At 60.9% G+C, this 19,483-nt stretch overlaps 1 protein-coding gene across 2 annotated transcripts; it reads right to left on the bottom strand.

Moving 5' to 3' along the window:
• Positions 1-813: 813 nt before the first annotated feature.
• Positions 814-16,853, bottom strand: ECE2 (endothelin converting enzyme 2). 2 transcript variants are annotated; one of them, XM_019532820.1, is made up of 18 exons: positions 16,749-16,853; positions 14,163-14,307; positions 13,448-13,663; positions 12,646-12,770; positions 12,156-12,302; positions 11,841-11,906; positions 11,016-11,204; positions 9,205-9,347; positions 8,623-8,737; positions 7,782-7,892; positions 7,382-7,480; positions 6,990-7,067; positions 6,581-6,684; positions 5,754-5,864; positions 4,614-4,681; positions 3,144-3,334; positions 2,935-3,030; positions 814-2,137 (listed from the first exon to the last, which is right to left on the bottom strand). In XM_019532820.1, exons 1-18 carry the CDS (start codon positions 16,833-16,835, stop codon positions 1,961-1,963), a joined length of 2,268 nt encoding a protein of 755 aa, XP_019388365.1. In that variant the 5' UTR covers positions 16,836-16,853; the 3' UTR covers positions 814-1,960. The 2 variants fall into 2 exon arrangements, with proteins under 2 accessions (XP_019388365.1, XP_019388366.1); XM_019532821.1 differs by lacking the exons at positions 814-2,137; positions 2,935-3,030; positions 3,144-3,334 and adding an exon at positions 4,124-4,206 and having other exon boundaries at positions 16,749-16,852.
• Between the last annotated feature and the right edge of the window lie 2,630 nt (positions 16,854-19,483).

Raw genomic sequence — 19,483 nt, 5'->3', positions numbered from 1 at the left:
GCCCAGCCCCAGCAGCTCCACCGGCGACAGCGGCAGCGCGTCCATGGCGGCCCGACCCGGCCCCGCCCCGCCGCGCGGTCTGCTGGGACGTAGCCCGCGCGGGACTGCTACTCCCGGCGTGCCTTGCGGGAGGCCGCCCACACTGCCGCTCCCGGCATACCACGCGCCGCCCCGCCCCGCCCCGCCCCACGCAGGGACTACAACTCCCAGGAGCCCCCGCGCGGTAATGCCTGGGGGTGTAGCTGCCCTAGGGCACAGTGCCTAGCCTTGGCTGTCTGCTCCGCCCCCGCTGCGCCAGGCCCAGGAAGGCGTCAGCCCCTGCACCTTGGGGTGCAGCTGTCTGGGCTGTGGCGGGTGGGCCAGGATGAGGCCCCTGCCCCCCACAGTGGGAGGGCCCAGCCCTGACGGGGATGCCGGACTGGCTTTGATTCAGCAGAGGGTCCCAGCCTGGGTCGCGGGGTCCCAGAAAGGGCTTGTGCTCGTCTTTGTGGCCAGGCCTTCTGTGCCCATGCGTGGCACTAGCCCCAGGATGCGTGCGCGGGCTGCGCTCAGACTCCCCCGGCCCTTGCTCTGCTGGGCTACGGGAGCCCATCTCGTCCCGCTCCTGGCTCTGGAGCTGCCCTGTCGGGATGGATCCAGGCATCCTGCTGGCTGCTTTCCTGCCCCCTTCCCTGGTGCTGGGAGCCACCCTGCTGTGGCTGTTGTGCCCCTCCGGTGCTGTTCGGAGCACCCGGCCTGCGGGACCCGTCGCTTTCCCCTCCTGGACCCCCCGCATGGGGCCCACAGGTTAAAAACTCCACAGAGCCCCAGGTGTAAGTGGAAACTGCTTTTAATCCTTCAGTAACTCCCACCAACCAAAGCTAGTCGAAGGCACCGGTCCGCCTCCCCGCACCCCCAGATTAAAGCCAATGGGGAGTTTCTAAGACAAGCTGGTTTGGGATTATAATGAGCCTAAGGAGTTTAAGAAAATGCCCCAAAAGCAAGAGCCCGTTGTGTTCGGAGATGCCTTATTTGATTGGCCTTGTACAGGCTGGGGACAGGCTGCCCTGGCATAAGCTGTTGCAGGAGGGATGGGGCCAGGGGCAGAAGCTGGGAGGGCGCTGCATTTGGTGGGGAAGGGGACTTTGGTGCCAGCCCTGGGAGGGCTGCACCCCCCTGGCTGCTAGCAAGGACCCCATGGCCACAGAGGGAGCCTGGGTTTGCATTTGGTTTTAAATGATTTTAAAAAAAAATGCCCTGGATGTTGTCTGCATGCCAGCCTGGTGCTGCAGGCACTATGATGTGACACCCCGTTCTGGCCCATGCCCCTCACCTCCCTCCTCCAGGATGGGCTGGCAGGCAGTGCACTGGCAGGGCCCCATATGGGTGTGGGGGGTGCTCGCTGTCCCTCCCAGCCTACCCATGCCACCCCATGCCCCTTGCAGACTGGCCTGCCCCAGGGGTCTCCAGGGTTGTGCCCTCTCACTGGCCTCCCCCATCCCTACCTGCTTGGTTGCTCCGGTGCTGCCCCCTGGTGCCCACACCCAGTGCCTGGCAGGCACTGCTCTGCGTTAGGTCGCTGCCAGGCTCTGCAGTGCGATGGTGCTCAGCAGAGGGCTGCGAAGGACAGGCCAGGGCTGCCAAGAGCCAGCCTCGGCTCCCTCAGTCCATGGCTGTCTTAGGTGGGCAGAGCTTGGTGAGGGCCTGAGATGGGCAGGGCTGGTTTGTGTGGGAGCTGCAGCTCCTCCCAGTGAGGGGGCAGGTGCTGAGGGCAGGTGTGGATCAGCGCTGCTCGGGACTGAAGGGGAAGGGGCTGGGTCCCTGGCTCTGCCCAGCTGGAGGTGCAAGATGCTGCCCTTCAGTCACTGGGGCCCGGGCATCCTGCTCCAGCGGGGGCTGGGAGGGGGTCTTCATGGGCCTGCTGCTGCCTGCTGGTGTCCTGGGGAAATGGGTGCGCAGGTGGGCTGGCTGCCTGTGCTCCCTACCACACGTCGCAGTGCTTGCCGGGGTTCATGGGCGAGCTGGCCACGCAGCCAAAGTGCTCAACAAAGTCTCTGGAGTTGCTGAGGGTGCCAATGACGCGGAACTTGTCCGGGCTGTGCGGGTCGGTGACCAGCCCCTCGTGTGAGCTCTCCGGGGTGCGCACTGAGCACCACACCTGTGGGAGGCACGGCTGTAAGGGGCGCCGGGGCCTCCTGCTTGGCCTGGCAGCCCCTGCCTTAGCTCTGCAGAGCAGCAGGGCTTCTCTGGGCTGGACAGGGTGTGAAGACAGCCCAAGAGTGCCCCAACTACAGTGGGGGCCATAGAAAAAGAGGGGGCCTGGGGAGTTGTGAGAGAGGAGCAGGGAGTAGGCCTGAGCTTGTGAGCCAGAAAAGGGACCCTTGAAGGGGTTGGACCATGCTCGGCCTGAGCCAGATGGGACCACGTAGCCCTGATGAGGTGCTTGTGGGGCCTTCTCTCGTGGGTTCCTTTTCTACAGATGTCAGGCTTTAAAAGCCACGGGCACCATGATGGCAAGCAGGGAATGCAGGTTGGCCCCAAGGGGGGCAGGCATGATGGCTGGGGAGGGCACGGGAACATCCAGGGGTGTAGGTCAGCCACTGGAGACAGCGCAAGATTGGGACCAAGGGGTACTGGTTGAACTCTGAGTCCGGTTCGCACCAGGGCTGGGACAGCAGGGGGTGGTGGGTCAGGCATAAACAATCTCAGCAGAGCTGTATGTGTGGATGTGGGGGGGGGTTGGGTAGTCACTGGGTTTCAAGGATGATGGGGGCACTGGCAGAGTTGTGTGGTGGTTGGTGGGGAGGGGGGCAAGGTTGGGACAGCAGTGACACCGGCTGGCAGTGAGTGGCATGGGGAATGCCTGACTGCTGGCAGGGCCCTGAGGCCAGGGTTATGGTGCTGGTCAGGGTGCAGCACCAGGGTAGGGGCAGCTGCCCTGCTATGGCATGGTACCTGTGCAAAGCCCACAAAGAAGAGCTGGTGGTTGGTGAGCCCCACGGCTGGCAGGCGCTTCTCCTCCCCATTCCTCTGTAGCCATGCTTTGTAGGCCTGCAATGAGCCCGCAGGGTTGGCTGTGAGTCGGGAGCAAAGACCGGGGAACTTCCCCTTGGTATAGCAGGGGGCGGGAAGGGCACCCTGGGCAAGTGGTTCGGGACACTCACATTGTAGGCAGCTTTCAAGCCCCCGTTGTCGGCAATGTTCTCGCCTAGGGTCTGCTTGCCATTGACGTGCTCCCCGTTCACCGCATACTTGCTGTACTGCTCTGTCATGCACTCCGTCCGGTTCTTGAAGGCCTCCAGAGAAGAGTTCTGCCACCAGGGACGCAGGTTGCCCTCCTTGTCATATTCCCGGCCTGGAACACAGTCCCGGGTGCCATCAGTGGCCAGTGAGGGCCTTGGACCCCCTGTCCCAACGGCCTGGCACAGGACTTGGCTGCCATCCCCAAGTCGTGCAGGGCTGTGTGATGGCTCAACAGAGTGTCTGGCGGTGGAAGGGCCACTGAAATGGAGCAGGACGCGGGAAGGGAGGGATCAAGTTCAGAGCAGGCAAGCTGGGGTGAAGGGGCAGTGGCTTGGAGGGGCTCAGGATGGCTTCCCAAACCATGGTGTCCCTGGGAGGGAGTTGCAGGGAGAAGCAGGGACTCCTCATAGTGTCTTTCCATAGCCTGATAAGAGTAAGGGCTTCCCTCCCAGTACACATCTTTTCTGGAGGCAGGGGACAGTGAGAAAACAGGAAGCTAGATTTTGTAGCCCACTTGGTGGTTGGGTTTTGTGGTGAGACTGATGCTGGGGCCTTTGGGGCGAGCTGGCCAGAAGCCCAGTTGATGGCTTTGGGCTTTCCCTGTTGCCATGAACTGAACTGAAACGAGCAACCACAGGGTGAAAGTCTCCACTCCCGATGCGCTGAGCCTGTATGTCTCCTATTCTGATGGCAGCGTGCGTGGGGAAGTCCTGCTGTTCCCCAACCAGACACTCTCTGACCCTTGGCATGGGGGCCCTGATCCCCCCAAGCTGCCTTTTGGGATCCACTGGGACCTGGAGAGCATGCAGAGACAAGGGATGGACACAGATGGACCCTGCTGGCTGAGAGGGGCAGTGGTGAGGGGAGGCTGGGAGACACCCACACTAGCCATGGCCCGAGATGCAGACATGGGTCCTCACCAAGCAGATGGAGCAGAAGCAAAAGCTGCACGGGGAAGCCTGGGGAGATGCCTGCAGGTGTCACCTAGGGAGACAGGAGGACAAACCAATGGGGAGGGAAGCCAGCAGCAGGGGGAGGGCATCCTTGAGGCAGATCTCATGGCCTGGGCCATCGGCCATGTGGCAAGGAGATGACATGGAGGGAGAAGGCAGAGGATGGAATGGATGGCAGGGCCAGCAGCAGCAGTGGAGAGTGATGTGCAGAGCTGGTGTGGGACCCGTGCGGCACAGCCCTGGGGTGCAGAGGACAAAATGAGGCTGCAATGGAGAGGAGTGTGGAGCTAGGAGTGCGCTGACAGCTGGTCTAGCATCACCTCTAAGTTTAAAGACAGTGGGTTACAGCAGCCCAGAGCCAAAGGAGCTGCCAGCCCACCATTCATGGTAGCAGGTGCGTGTGTGAGGCTGGGGGCTGAGAGGGGCCAGCACTCTTACCTTGGTCATCGAAAGCATGTGTGAGCTCGTGCCCCATCACCACGCCGATGCCACCAAAGTTGAGAGCCCTGGGGAAGCCAAGGAGAAACCCTGGTTTACCTTGCATGGCTCTTGGTGGGCTGGCATCTAGGCATCATGCAACTTGGGCAGCCACAAGGTGGACCGGGTTTGGTTCTTGGGGTGTGCCCTCTGCGCTCCGCTGTGGAGTGCAGAGCAGGCAGGCAGCATGGAGAGGGCCAGCACCTGGCAAAGGACAGAGCCCCCCTGCCTGCACAGAAGAGCCTTGGGAGATGCTCGTGTCTACAGCAGAGTTGGCAGCCTGCTGGGCAGGCTGACATTGAATGGGCATGACATGGAGCTGTCTTCAGCTGCCCACCTCTGTTAGCCAGAAGTGCTGTCTGTGGGGAAGGCAGTCCCCCCCAGGCAGGGCCTGGCTGCCCATGTAGAGCACAGCCAGCTGGGATCTGTGGAGACCCCAGTGCTGGACTTGCTCTTGGGGCTGTAGCATCACCAGGTTCAGAAATGTTTATGGCATACAGGCCACAGGCTCCTTGATGCGGCAGTCAGTGTGTGATCTGGTGCTGTACCTGGGATGGCCGGCTGGGGCTGGGTCATGACCTCCTGCTCACTGCTGTTGAAGGCAGGGTCCCGTGGGCTTGGTTTGACCCAGTAGGACAGCTCACATGAGCCTGGGCCCCTCCTGCGACATAGGTGCCCTTGTCCCACTGTGTTGCCCCTGCTGGCCTGGCCTTTCCCACAGCCCTGGTGCTAGCACTGCCCTTGTGCCTGCCCCCCAGGGCCAGGGGCTGAGGTGGCCTCGTGTTCCTGTGGGTGGAGGGGAATGCACAGGCCCTGGTGTCCAGGCCAGGCTATGTGGAGGGTGGTATCTCCTCCTGTGATCATGCCCCCTGCCCACAAGGGCCCACAGCCCTACCAGGCATGACTACTTCCTAAGGGCTGGGCTTCGCAGTGGGGTGTAGTGACCTCTCCTCTCTGGCTGGGCCCCAGGGCGGGGAGCTCCTGTCCGGCCAGGCCCAAGAAAGCCTGCAATGGGGGCCACGCTGGACTGGGTCTGCAACCACCCAGCAGGTCTCATGGCCCCTCCCTGCCTCACACGCTGGGAGCAGAGCCCGGACGCACTTGGGGTGGTCGCGCGCGTAGAAGGGAGCCTGCAGGATCCCGGCGGGGAAGACGATGCCATTCTTGGTAGGCAGGTAGTAGGCGTTGACGGTCTGTGGGGTCATACTCCACCTGCGGGAGGGAGGATGGGATGCATTAGGCAGCTCTTTTCCGAGTGCAGCCGCTTGCTGAAGGAACGGGACTGGGGCTTCCCTCCCAGAGCCGTGCTGGGGTCAGCCCTTCTCTGTCTTGGGTATGAGAGGCCTGGTGCCAGCCTCAATGTGGCCACCAGCGAGGCCTCCATCCGTGAGCTGTGTCTTCCGCTGGGGACTGGTGATGGGCTGGCATGAGCTGAGGTTAGCCAGAAACACAGAGGAATGGTCCCCCACCCTGGGGCAGTGGCGGGGCCAGGCAGGCAAGGGGCACAGACGGACACGACAGGAGGTGGAGGGCCAGGGAGGGAGAAGCCTGGGGGCCGGGCTGTGTTGTGACACACGTGTGCACTTGTCTGTGTTGGTGTCCAGGGTTCCAGGTGGGGTCATAGCAACTGTGTCCTACACACCAAGCACCTGGGAGCCTCTGCTTAGACAGGAAGAGACAAGACTACAGGTCCCAGCATGCTATGGGGCCAGCAGCTGGGTAGTGCATGCTGGGACTTGTAGTCCCCACAGTAAAAGGAGGGTGATTATGGGCTCCCCTCAGGCTGTGGGAGCCTAGCAATGTAGCCTATGTCCCAACCTCCCTCCTGGGGCATAGGCCCCTCACTTAGGGCTCTGCTCGGCCTCCACCCTGCTCCTGCCCCGGCGGGTAGGAGGGAGGCCAGGCCTCCGTGCTGGAGGACGCCTTACTGGTCCCGGTTGGGGGGCTTCCGCAGCTGGTCAGCCATGACCTTGGCAGAGAAATTGTAGAAGTTCAGCATGTTCTGGAAGAAGGAGTCCTCAGAGACCTCGTACTGAGGGAAACATGAGGCGGGGAGGGGGTGAGACGGGGCCGAGCTCCACGGGGCAGCCCTGCAGGGGAGGGTGGGGTGGCAAGATGGGCTGGGGCCACAGTTCATCCCAATCCAACAGGCAGATGAAGACCTGGTGCCCCTTCCTGCCTCCCCATGCTCCCTTGCCCAGGCTCTGTCACCCCGGTGGGGTACACCGGGGCAACTCTCGGGTGTGTTCCCAGCTCAGACCGACCTGCAGATCCCTCCCTACAGCCTCCTCCCACACCTCCCCCGGGTTGCAATACCCCTTGCCAAGGGCTACCTACCCCGTCGTAGACATCATCCAACTCCTTGTTGTCAAGAATGAAGTCTGGGAAGCCGATCATGTCGTAGATGGCGTCTGCCTGCAGAGGGAGGGTCGGGGTGGCATCTGAGGTCATTGCAGGGCTAGAGCTTGTAATTGAGATGGGAGGGTCTGGGGGCATCAGGGCTCCCCCAAGGCAGGGAGGTGGGGACACAGGAGGGGGCACTGTGGCTGGGACTCATGGCCAGAGTGGCTGGCAGGAGCCCAGGGGACTGCTGGGTGGGGATGTCCCCACTACCACCCTCCAGCCCCCCTGGGGCATGAAGCCTGGTGCAGTTCATGCTGAGGGCAATGGGGCAGCGCTGGGGAAGCCGTGGCTAGCAATCAGCAGTGCCCAGGGCGGGCGCGGCTCACCTTCTCCTTCGCCGCCTGCTTTGTCTTCTCGTCCATCCAGTCGAGTTGGTCCAGGGCCTCCTCGAAAGCTGTCCGGATCTCACTGATCATCTCCTCTGCCTGCAGAAGCAGGGAGTCAGCTGCAGCCCAGCCCTGCCAGCGCATGGCACCAGCCCTTTCCCAGCTCTACGCCAGGATCCCCCCAGCAGAACAGGCAGGACTGCGGGGGGTGGTATAGCTGGGTTGAACCAAGTTGAGCTGAACCCCTTTGGGGGGGTTCAGGCTGGGGAGAGACCCTCCTATCTACAGGCACATGCCCAGCATCATCCTGCTGGGGATTTAACCCCTGGTGTGCTGCAAAGGAATTGGTGGGGAGAGAAATCTGAGCTGTGGAGAGCCGGGGGTGGGGCTGGGTACTCACAATGGCCTTGCTGTCCCGGTCAAAGGTGGCTTTCACAAACAGGGAGCCCAGAGCAAAGCCCAGCGTGTCATCGGTGTTGGAGATGCAGGTCTGCCAGCGCGGCGTGCAGGACTGCAGGTGATATGGATGGGTGAGACAAGGGGACAGCAGAGGCCTGGGACAGCAGGACGTGACCTCTGGTACTAGGGGGGCTTCCCTCTGCCACGTAGGTGCCCACCCTCCCCCTTGGAGAGGCCCTGGTGCTCAGGCATGTTCCCTCTGCCTCATGCCTATCCCTTGGGGACCCCTCCTCAGCCCCCTGCCTGACCCCTCCTGGGCTCTGCAACCCCTTTCCCCCAGGGCCTGTTTTCTGGTGGGAGACTCACTGGGTGCTCACTGTTCCCCAGCCCTCTCCCTCTCCCCAGCCCGACAGGCCTGAATGGAGCCTTTGGCCCAGAGTCCCATCCTTTCTGCCAAGCCAGGCACCCCGTTTGCTGGTTGCAGGCAGACCCTGCAGACAGGACAAAGCTTTGCAGCAGTCCCACTCATGCTGTCCCAGGTCCAGGTCCTGTCCCTCACCTCTGAGCTGCTTCGGACTTTCACCCCCGCTATCCTGCAGCTTCATTCACAGCCAGCAGGGCTCTGTGACCCCACCCTAGGCTGAGGGCACTTCCCTTAGGGACCCCCCACCCATTCATGCCAATGTCCCAACCCATCCCCATCTGCTAGGAGGTGGCTGGTGGAGCAGTCCCTGGGACTCCCCAGGGGCAGGTAGGGTTGTAATTCCCTGCAAAGAGCAGGACTCCCCTTTCCTCCTCTACCATGTGTGCAGTGCAGATGCCAGTAGCACCGCAGCCCCCACCTTCTTGGTGCCGTAGAGGGTCTCCAGCAGCTTCTCCTGGGCTGTCTCGAATCGCTGGTCCAGGCTCGAGGCTGTTTTCTGAACCAGGTTCCACATCATGTAGTTGTTCAGGACGCTGCGGAGCACAGGATGGCACCATGGTGGGTCTGGGCCCCCGCCCCTGGCACGTACTCCTGGAGACAACCACCACCCATTCCCTCTGGCACAGTACTGGGATAGTCAGGTAATTCTCTTCCTCCTCCCATCATAACGGTACAGCCCTTAGTAAACCCCCACCTCCTAGACGTGTCCCCCACCCCTCCCTCTGGTGGCCATGGTCCTGAGGCAGCTCTGAGCAGTGCCCCCCATGCTGCTCCTTCATGGCCATGGCCCTGTGATCCTTCCTTTGCCCATCCCTGGGGGACACAGCCCTACATCTCCCCCGTGCCACATGCTGCCAGGCACAGCTGTGGGGCCACATCCACCACCCCCACCATGGGTGAGGCCTGAGATTGACACGTGTGCCCTCCCTCTCTCCAAGGCCTGGCCCAGAGCCCCCTGCCCCCATGGGAGCTGTGTTGGGAGGGGCGGGGGGGTCTCTACCTCCTGTCAGTGCTGTTGATGAGCTCGGAGACCTGCTGTAGGTACTCGTGCCCGTACACCACCACAGGCTCCGTGTCGGCCAACTCCAGCGGGGACAGCGCGTAGGAGATGAAATCCAGCCAGTCGATGGCAGGGGCCAGCACCTGTTGAGTTAAGTCATAAGTGGGTTCAAGGGGCAGGGCCTCCTGGGGGGAGGCCTCTCAGCCCCTCCGCTGACCCCCGTCCCATCCCCCACTCTCCGTCTAATGAGTCAGTGATCCCCTGTCCCACTTCCTTCCTTCCCTGTTGCTGTGGTGACTGGTTGCTTGGTAACTGCTGCCCGGTGACTGAAGCCGGCTGTGCTGTATCGCTAGCAGCTGTATTGCTAGGACCGGTGCAGGGATGGACAGCCACACCCCGGTGCAAGGAAGCACAGAGCCTGGGGTGGGAGGGCTTGGGCTGTGGGTTCAGACTGGGTGGGCTATAGCCATAAAAACAGCCAGTGTCCACCCACAAGAGGTATTGTGTGGCAATCGAGCTTGTTAGGGGGCTGCTGTCTAGCAAAGGAGAAGCAAGCAGCTGCAAATATTGTCAATGCAGAAACACTGTCAGAGGTGGTACAAGGAGGATGTGTGGAGAGAATGAAAGTACACTAAGGAAAGCATGAGACTACCAGGGGGGTTATGCAAAAAAGGGTTTAGAAAAATACCCAGTCATGAAAAATCAAGTATGTAAATTGCCAGCGGTTGTAACAGTACGGGTAGGAATACTGAATGTGCAAGTCACGGCAGGTATAAAATGTTTGGGAGCAAAGGGTTGTCTGACTGCTGGGCTGCTGAACATCTTGGTGAGACCTCAGACTGTCTGATGTGCAGGTTAGTAATGTCTAATTTGCAAGGTAACCAGTGCGTTTCTTAGGCCCCGGTCATACTTTACACAAATTACATAATTCGTGGGTAAATTGCGCAATAGATTTAGACCAGCCACATGTGCAAAGTAATTATCATGCCATAAAAATAGCCATCCAGCTATGAAAAGAGCCAACCAGCAACAAAGTCAGTGCTTGAAAATGTGTGGCAACTTTCTAGCTGGTTTCTATCCAGCTTTCCTTTGAACATGTGGCAGGCTCCTTAGTCTAAGGGCTTATGCTGTCTGCTAAATAAACTCGCGTGACGATGTTGTCTCTTGAGCATTCTTGTTCTCAGCAATGCACTGGTTTCCCAGTCCAAGATGCTGGGGTAACAGGGCAGTGGCAGAGATGGGGGTGGGGGGCAGGAGTGAGGGCCATCACTGCCAGGGCTGGGGGCTCCCTCCCGCCCAGTATCTGCATGTTCTCTTGCAGCTTACTCTGCCCGTCCCTGCCCCATTTGCATGGAAAGGGGGTGACACTTGGCAGGGGTGTCCATGTCTCTGTGTGTGTGGAGGGAGTTGCGGGAGGAGGAGGGCACAGGAAAAGAGCCGTGGCATTTTGGCAGCTGCTGCTGGCTGCTTAGGATGCTGCTCAGCCAGGCCTCCTGCATCCCTGGCACCGGAGCCAGCGGAGTGCACTGGAATCCTAATGAAACGGGGTGGGGGAAGGGAGCAGCCTGAGAGCATGGCAGGGGAGAGTCCAGGCGAGAGGGCCCCCCAGGCAGGGGCTGGCCTTTCCCCCTGGGGCCAGGGCAAGGTGAAGCTTGTGCTTCCCTTCCCCATGTGCCTGCATGGCTTGGATCCACTCCAAGGCCCCCTGGTTCTGCCCTTTTCAGGTCACGGTGGGATCTGTCTGCCTCTGGACAGCTGCTCCTACAGACAGTGTCCCCCGAGCCTCAGGCAGGACTTGTCCCCTGCCCCACCTGCAGCTCAGCAATGCTCATCTTGTGGTAGATCTTCTCATCATCCCGCCGCTCGTCCTGGGGCACGGTCAGGTTGGCCAGCTGGGTCTCCAGCTCGAGAAGCTGCTGCATCTGCTCCCGGGTGGACTCCTGGGCCCCTCCAAGCAGCATCCCCAGCTCTACCATGTAGTCCAGGTAAGCGACCAGCACCTGCCATGCCAGCAAGGGGCACTGGGGTTACCCAGGGGCAAGGCACCGGACGTACCTCTGGGCAGTTGTGGGCTGAGGGTCCCAAGGCGGCTGGGTGCTCAGCTCCTAACTTCCCATTGCAGAGAATCATAGGAGACTGGTAGGGCATGCATGGGGATGCACGTGGCCTCCCTGATGGGGCCACTGCCCCCCCAACGGCTGATACTGACACTGTCAGCAGGGCTGGTGCCCCCCCGACAGGGCCACCACTGTCAGTGGCTTCTGCGGGTGCCCCCCCAGATTCAGGAGGCACCAGTCACTCATGCAGAGAATCCCCACCCCTGCCAAGATGCCCTGCCCAGCTGATGCCAGCATAAGCTCTGGTCCAGGGGCAAGAGGAGCCCCTATCTTCAGCACCATGGGGCAGGGAGGTGTATGCACCACCCTCCAGGCTAGATCTGCCACGGGTAACCAGGACAGTGCAGAAGCTGCCTGGAGTGTGCACTCGAGGGCAAAGGCTTTTGAGACCTCTCCTAGATGCCAGTAGCTACTAGATCCAGGGCCTGCCCCTGAGGCTGGCCTTGTGGGCCAGAGCAGGTGGGAATGGTGCTTGCCATGGGCAGCCTGTCCCTGCCTCTGTCTCACCACACAATGTACCTTCTCGTTGGCTGTCTTGTTCAGATAGTAATCTCGGGAGGGGAGGAAGAGGCCAGACTGATCCACCTGGTGGAGAGGCAGATGGGGCACAAATGAGTCTGGAGTCCCTCTGCCCAGGCCAGTATAGCAGAGGCAGCAGGCATGGACCGAAGGGCAGGAGCGGAGGGAGGGGAGCCTAGGGCTGGGGTATTTCCATGCCAGGGTGGAGGTTGGAGGGGTTGGCCTGGCCTGAGCAGAGCTCGGTGGGGCAGGAACAGCTTCCACCACCCACTGAGCCTTTCAGTCCCCGTCTCCAGGCTGTGGAGGTGACACGACCTGGATGATGTTGCTGTTGGAGCTCTTGGAGTCAGCGCCCACATAGACGGTGAAGAAGGGTGAGGCCCGGTATGTGCCGGATACCATCTTCAGGACCTCCATGAAGTTGTTCTGGCTCCACGGCCCTGTGATGTTCCACCCACCGATCTGCCAGAGGCAAGGACAGGAGTTTGGGGGGTGGGGGACAGACGAGCTACCCCCTTGGTCTCACTCAAACGCCCTTGCCCTCACCCCCCATCACATGCAGCTTCACAGGGAGCCTGCCCTGCCCTCCCAGTCTGGACGAGGGGGCACTGGGCTCCCCTCCGCACATGCTGCCCCCAGCCAAGACCAGATGGGGCTTCTCCTCTCATTTATGTCATGGGCACATGCCTGGAGGGGGGAAGCCACTCTTGTGGCAAGCCAGTCCCAGCCCAGGGTGAACCCCTCTCACCCGCCCCCCACCCCAAGAGATTCCCTGAGAATCCCAGCCCCCTCCTCCCTGGCGCACCTTCTCAATGAGGTCCATGAGGGGCTCTGAGCCCAGCTCCTCGATCTTCTGCTCCTTCAGGCAGGACAGGTAGTACCGCTGCGTCTTCCTCTCAGCCTCGCTGCTGGAGTTGAACGTGGTGTTCTCTGGAGTTGGGGGGGGTGATGGGGGCAGACAAGGGGTAGACTCACTTGTGGCCCCTCTTACAGCAGCCCAGGCACATGGAAGGGCTTGGCAGATTGGCCCATGTCCCTCAGCCCCTAGCTCTGCTGGGATCCCTTTGGTCTGGGTTCCCCCTCATCCTTTTTTGTAACCAGGAGGTTCGGAGGGCTAGGAAGCTGCAGACTAGCTCTGGTGCTGGCAGGGAGGGGGGACATGGAGGTCAGGTTCCCCTGCGTTACTTGGCACCAGGGGACAGCCTCACCCCCCACTGCCTGGGGCTCTGCCTGGGTGGACCCAGCCCAGCGCGGGAGCAGGCTCCGAGGCCCCAGGGAAGCTGTAGCAGGGTGTGATCTCAGCCTGCCCCTGTGCTGTATCCAAGCTGCCATAACCTAGCAACATACAGGTGAAATCCCCATCCCTGGTGCCCACAGTGAAGAGGTGGCTGGGTCAGAAGGCTTGCACGGGCCCTGCTGACTGTGGTGCTAACTTCCTACTCTATGTGCATGCATGTGCACGCTGGGGAGAGGATCTCCCCAATTCCTGAAGAAACCCAGGCTCTCCCCTTGCTGGCAGGGTCTGGGAATTCAATCACCAAGGACCTAGAGAGAGAGTCTTTGCTCAGTCTTGCCTTTCCCCCCAGAGAAAAGGAGCAATGTCACACCTAGGAGGTGCTTCATGATGGCCTGGTTCTGGTCCCAGATGCTGTTGAACGTGCTCCACTTGGAGCGCCCGTCAGGAAGTGGATTCCGCTTGATCCACCCGCCACACGAGTACTGGTAGAAGTCCTTGCAGGGGTCGGTCTCCCGGTCCAGTGCCTCCAAGATCTTGCTGGCCACGCGGATGCAGGCCTCCGTCAGGCACGTGCTGTGGGAAGGGTCTGCAAGGGAGAGGTGCCGTCACCCAGGCCCACCCAGCAGGTGGGGAAACTGAGGGACAGATGGGCTCCTTCATGATCTTACTGCAAGGCTATGGTGGAGCAGGGGGGGAACCCAGGAGTCCTGCTGGTGACCATAAGGCCCCTCTTGTTCTGGGAGCACATGATGATTCCAGTGCTACTCAGTGGGCTGAAGCCTGAGTCGCAGTACCCACCTCCTGCTGGTCACCTGGCAGGCTGGTGCCATGGGTCCCTGTGCTCTGTTCCTCGCAATACCTGATGTTTAGCTCTTGCAGGGCAGCCCTGGGGACCCCCTCCCTCCAGTGCATTGCCCTTGAAGCAGAATCCCTCCTTCCAGGCAGGGCACCTTGCAGCATGGCAGGGGTAAATGCTAGTTGCCTGTGGACAGGGACCATCCCATGCAGCCTGGCACAGGTAAATGCTAGTTGCCTGTGGATAGGGAGAGGGGCATCACGGAGCACCCCACACATCCGTCTCCTACCTTTGTTGTACTGGACACCCAGGGTGATCATAGAGCCTGCCAGCAGCATGGCCAAGAAGAGGGAGATGGCGCAGAGAACCAGCTCTAGCTGAGTCCGTGAGCCCAGGTGGCTCAGCAAGGGCATGACCCCTTTCCTGAACCCCACCTGGGAGGGAGAGAGAAGGGGGGCAGGATGGGAGGGGGTATTGGGGCACAGTGGGGATGAAACCAGCAACACAGAAATAGTCATAAGTCCCTCTGGAGCCCAAAGACCTCCCTCCACCTTAGGCCATGCCCCATGGCAGTGCCATGCTGTCCTCTTCCTTACGGCCTTACAAACGCAGACTCTTTCCTTTCCAATGCCACTCGCTCTCCCATGGGTGAGGCGCGAGGCCAGCTCAGCACCCAGCCCTAGGCATGGGATGCTTGATTGCTGCTTTGTCATTTCCATATTTCAAATATCATTTGCACACGTCCCCCACAGGACCAAAACCCACTTACTATGCATTCGATTACATTCTGCCGGGTTATTTACATACTGGCTTTTAGTGCCCTGTGCTTTATCGCAGAAGCCAATGCCAGGAAAAAAATAAAGGCAGCAGCTAAAGCACTGGCTAATGGAACAGTGCAAAGATGGAGCACTGCAGGGACAGAGATTTCTGCTTGCATGGGCTGTTTGTTAGGCTTCTGGTTGTGACACGCGGTCACAAGCTGGAGGGTGATTTTACCCAGGGCTTTGGGTAGTTTAAAATGAGTAAGCACCTGCCCGCCATGGTACCCATCTTGGATTGCTCCCTCAGCCTGATGGCTAAGAGAAAGGTGGCACTTTGTGGTGGGTGGGGGTTTCCCTTCACTATTCACATGCATGGGGCCAAGCATGAGGGCCCAACAGGAGATAAATGGTGATAGAGCAGCAAGTGGCATCGTGTTTTAGTCATCTGCCAGGGAGGTTTGAGAGCTGATCACAGGAAACCATGGTGGCTCAGAGCCCAGTGTCACCTGACAGAAGAGAGGGGTGCAATCGCACAACCTGATTCTGGTTCAGTTTTTTTGGTTCTGGTTATTGGCAGAGTCTGTTTATCTGCCTACATTTGCTGGGGGGGGAAAGGCTATGCTGATCTCTGGTGGTGACTGCATTTCTGTGGGGATTGGGCTCCGCACAGAGCTGCGAGCAGGCCCTGCCCTCCGCTCTAGTGGGACGTGGCACCAGGGGGATGGGTGTCAGGAGCCAGCAGGAAGGCTAAACTACCCCCACTGGCTCTGGGTACCAAGAGGGCCTGGTGCTAGTGGCCTAACTATCCCCAGGTGCCCTGTCAGTGCCCAGCAGGGGAGAGGCTTTGGGTTGCTGCCACCTTGGTCTTCGTTTCCTGGGTCTTGCTGGCTTGTTCTTGGTGTCCTGCTCTCTGGGTGCTGCTTCCCTGCTCTGTCCTTGCTCCTCTTACTGGCTCCTCGTTCGTCCCTATTGATTTCCTACTCCAGATGCCAGACCCCTGTTCCCTGACAGCTGGCTCTTGGTTTATTGCTTGGCTTACTTAGCTAGAGCTCCTTGCTTTGGACCCCTCTGGCTACTGACTCCAGTCTGGGTCTGGATCCCTGCCTCCTGTCCCTGATATTCCTTGGCTCGCGGCTCTACCTAGGGTGACCCTGGATGTCCTGACCCCTTGCAGACCTCAGCTTCCTGACCCATCTGCTACTGACGCCCCAGCTCTAGCTGGGACCCTTGCCTGTTCCCAGTCCTCTGGGCTCTGACACGCTAGGCTCAAGCCTAGACAAGAAGGGGCTTTCTGATGGCCTGGCTAAACCAAAAAATAAAAAGTATCCATTTGATGCCAAATATTTGGAGTTTCTCCCCCAAAATGGGAAAGCTGATAGTATCCTGTTTTTCAGTGGAACAAAGCAGAGTTTAAGGGGTGGGGAGCTGCTTTTAAAATGGAAGCAACCTGGCTCTCAAAAAGACCACTTCGAAACATAATGGCAATATGTTTCATTTGTGTATTTTCAGCTGCTTCTGCAGGGTGGGATCTTGCGGGATGGGTCTTAGGGCCAAAACTATGCATCGGGCTTGCCCTGAATTTGCGAATGGCCATGATTGAGTAGGGTCTTTATTTTCCAGCAGATGAATGGTTTCACCCAGCCCTAGGGGAGAGGGCCCAGCACTGCCAGACTTCCCCTCCAGGCCTCCAGCCACTGGGGTTAAGTAAAAGACCCAGAACCAGGTCGGGCTGCCCTATGGGGTCCCACTTCCTTTGCCAAGAGACCCCCCAAGCTGCTATGGAAGCTGGTACAGTTCAGTGCAATAGGGAGACCAAACGCTGAGGGGCAGGGGCTGGAGGGGTGTGTGGGGAGGGAAGCTGTCAGCAGGCCTTGCAAAGAGGAAGGGCAGAAGCTGCTTCATTTGGCATCAGAAATGGCCTCTCCCTCTCCTCGCACTAAGTCTATTCAGTGACGTCTACATTTTTCTGGAGCCAGCTGGGCAAATAGATTAGCTCGTCCCAGAGCCAGCCCTTGCACTGAGCTCTGCCCTGCACGAGAGCTGCCTTGGTGCTGGGGGGACCAGCAAGCCACCTCCTGGCCACCAAGACGTCATGTGTGGGAGCCGGACCCTACCTCCACGCTGTCGGGAGAGGCGTTCCCATCCCCCGCCGCCTCCACCCCCTCCTCCTCCTGCAAAGTAGCTCGTTTGTAATCAGGCATCTGCAGAGAGAGGGGGAGAGAGAGCGAGTAAGCTGGGGATGAGCCTGCAGAGGGCTGAGCCAGGGGCCAGTAGCAGGGGCTTGCCCCCCAGGTTAGGGCCGGTGCGGAGGGAGGCCTGTGCCAGCCTTGCCTACACCAAGGGAAGGGAGGAGCACTTGCTTTCGCCTCTGGGGGCTTGAGTGGGGCGGGTGGGCAACAGGGATTTGGGGCCTCCCCTTTCCGAGGCACCGGGCCCCGAGCTCCAAGGATGGAGACGGGACACTTGCATCTGCCTGCGGCCCCGCGCGCCTCTTGGCCCGCCGTGGGTTGCCATGGCAGCGCCGCAGCTTCTGCGTGGCATCAGCATTCCTGACAGGTGTCACGCTGCCTCCTGGAGACTCATCCTCTGTTCCCAGGCAACCTGCGGCTGCATCCCCTAGCAACACCACCACCTCCTCCCTCCGTTCCCGGAGCTGGAAACTTCCACGCGGATAGGTCACGCCGAGAAACATCTGGAACAGCTGGCTGGAGGTGAACTCTCTAACCGAGCAAGCAGCCAGCGGCAGGACCCCCTGCCCAGCCCCACCACTGTCCTGGGAGCCGAGCCCAGCTCTCCCACACCCCTCACAGCACAGCCCTGTTTCCCTGCGCTCCCTGAGCCACCCTAGATACCCCGCTGGCACAGGGAGGTGCCCAGGGCCTGGCAGGCAGTCCGGCCCCACAGTGCTGGGCTGGTGGGTGGTACTGCAGCTCCCCTGCAGCATGGCCCGCTGTGTAGCCTGGCTAGGACAGTGGGACCATGGGCTGGCCTATGCCACAGGTGGGGCACTGGTGGGGGGGGCACCGCCTGCTGTGCGTTCCAGGTGCCCAGCACTGGCATCACTAGTTTTGCCCTTGGTTTAGATGAAGAGTCTGGCACCTCCAGAGTGAAGCTTCATTCCCATTCGCAATAAGGCTTCCACCAAGTTATTGCCTGGGCTAAAATAGCCCCTCTGGGGAGAGAGTCCTCTGCTGTTTGGGTGGCCTCTTCAGGGTCTCACACCCACCCCAGATCTTCCCCTTTCCCTGCCCTGTGGAGTTTGCACTGACTGTGCTAATGGGCCTGGCAGAACGTACTAGCAGGCAGGCTGCGGCGGATGCTTTTCCTGAACTGGCCAATAGTGCAACAGCTTTCAGATCAACTGGCCGGCTGTCGGTAGGTTTCAGAGTCAACGCGCAGCAGGGGAGAGGCTTTGCAGCTCTTGTCTGAGGCTGTCTGCAGACTCAGGAAGACACTGTGGGGCTGGTTATACTCAGGGTCATGTTTTTTGGGGTTCTTTCATGGCTGCAAGGGCTGGCATGAGGCTTTGTGGGGGGCGGGGGGGGTAAAAGCCCCAGCGAGGGTCAGATCTGCACCCAGAGCCTGCTAGGAGGTGCTATGCTGCCAGGGGGCTCCCCAGGGCACTGCCAACTCCTGGAGTGGGTTCAAGCCCATTCAAAACCCAACATTTGGCGGGAAATCCCTCACAGGGAGGATGCCTGATGCTGCTGGCATCTGTGAGTACGTCTGAGCCTGGCAGCCACATGGCGCCTGGGATTCCACCGCCCACCCACCCACTTCAGGGAGCCCCATCTGTGGGGCTTCCTCTCCCCCCACAGCACCCCAGAATTGGCTCCCACCCCGCCAGAAGGAGCCCGCTCCCCACCAAGCTACAAGGACCCTGGTGACTGGTTAGCTTAGGCACCCTGTGGGGAGCTGCGTGGGCAGCCCTGGACTGGCATGTAGGGGTCGGTTCTCCCATGCCAAGGGTCCCCCTCCTGCCCCTGGGTGGCTAGAACTGGCTCCCTGAGGCAGCAAGGTGCTGCAGGGGTGCATTGTCAGGGCAGTGCAACCTGCTTGGACCCCGGCCCCTGGCATCCCCCGGCCTGGCCCCGGGGGGGCTTGAGAGGAGGGGATGGACGTGGGAAGAGAGGCCTGTTCCCTACCAATGCTGGGCCACCGGCGCTCCGAAGGGTGCCAGACCCACCTGCACCTCCACGGGGTTCTTGCCAGGTAAGCAGGAACCGGCTCGGGGACCCCCGTCGGCGCCCCCCTGCCAGGCGGGGCTGCTCCCCTGCTAGGGGCCTAGCTGGTCTGCAGCCTGCGTGTCCTCCTCCCCCTTCCCTCCCGCTCTGGAGCAGCTGCCTGGGGAGTCCCAGTGCTGCCGCAGCAGCCCCTGGGGCCTCTGACATCCCCAAGGAGAGAGGAACCTGCGTGCTCAGCACTGGCGCGGGTGCGCGAGGCCTGCCGGGCAGGATGAGGCCAGGAAACAGGGCCAGGGCAGCAGGGGGGCGCTGAGTCACAGGGCGGGATGGGGGGCAGCGGTGGGAGCAGGCTGCTTGGATGCAGTGCAGCAGGGCTGGCAGCCCCCAGACTTCCCTGCCCCCCACCCCCGCTCTTCTGAGGGGCTGGTGCAGCCAAAGGACTGGGGTGGGGGGTCCCTGGGATCTTTGGGGTGCCCCCAGCTCCCCTCTCAGGGCCTGCCAGGGTGCGCGCCCTTGCTGGGGAGGGGGCAGCTGGGGCGGAGGGCAGAGACATCGCAGCCCGCCTCCCCATGCCCTGCTGGGCGCGGGCTGCAGAGGAGAGCTGGAAGCCCCTGCCCCAGCTGGAGGGCAGGGATGCTCCGGGGCCTGGGCCCCGCCGCCCCTTC

This window comes from Crocodylus porosus, unplaced genomic scaffold (assembly GCF_001723895.1).
Source record: "Crocodylus porosus isolate Cpor-Errol unplaced genomic scaffold, CroPor_comp1, whole genome shotgun sequence".
Lineage (NCBI taxonomy): Eukaryota > Metazoa > Chordata > Crocodylia > Crocodylidae > Crocodylus > Crocodylus porosus.
The sequence above is the reverse complement of the archived record's forward strand: the minus strand, read 5'-3'. Positions and strand labels throughout refer to the sequence as shown.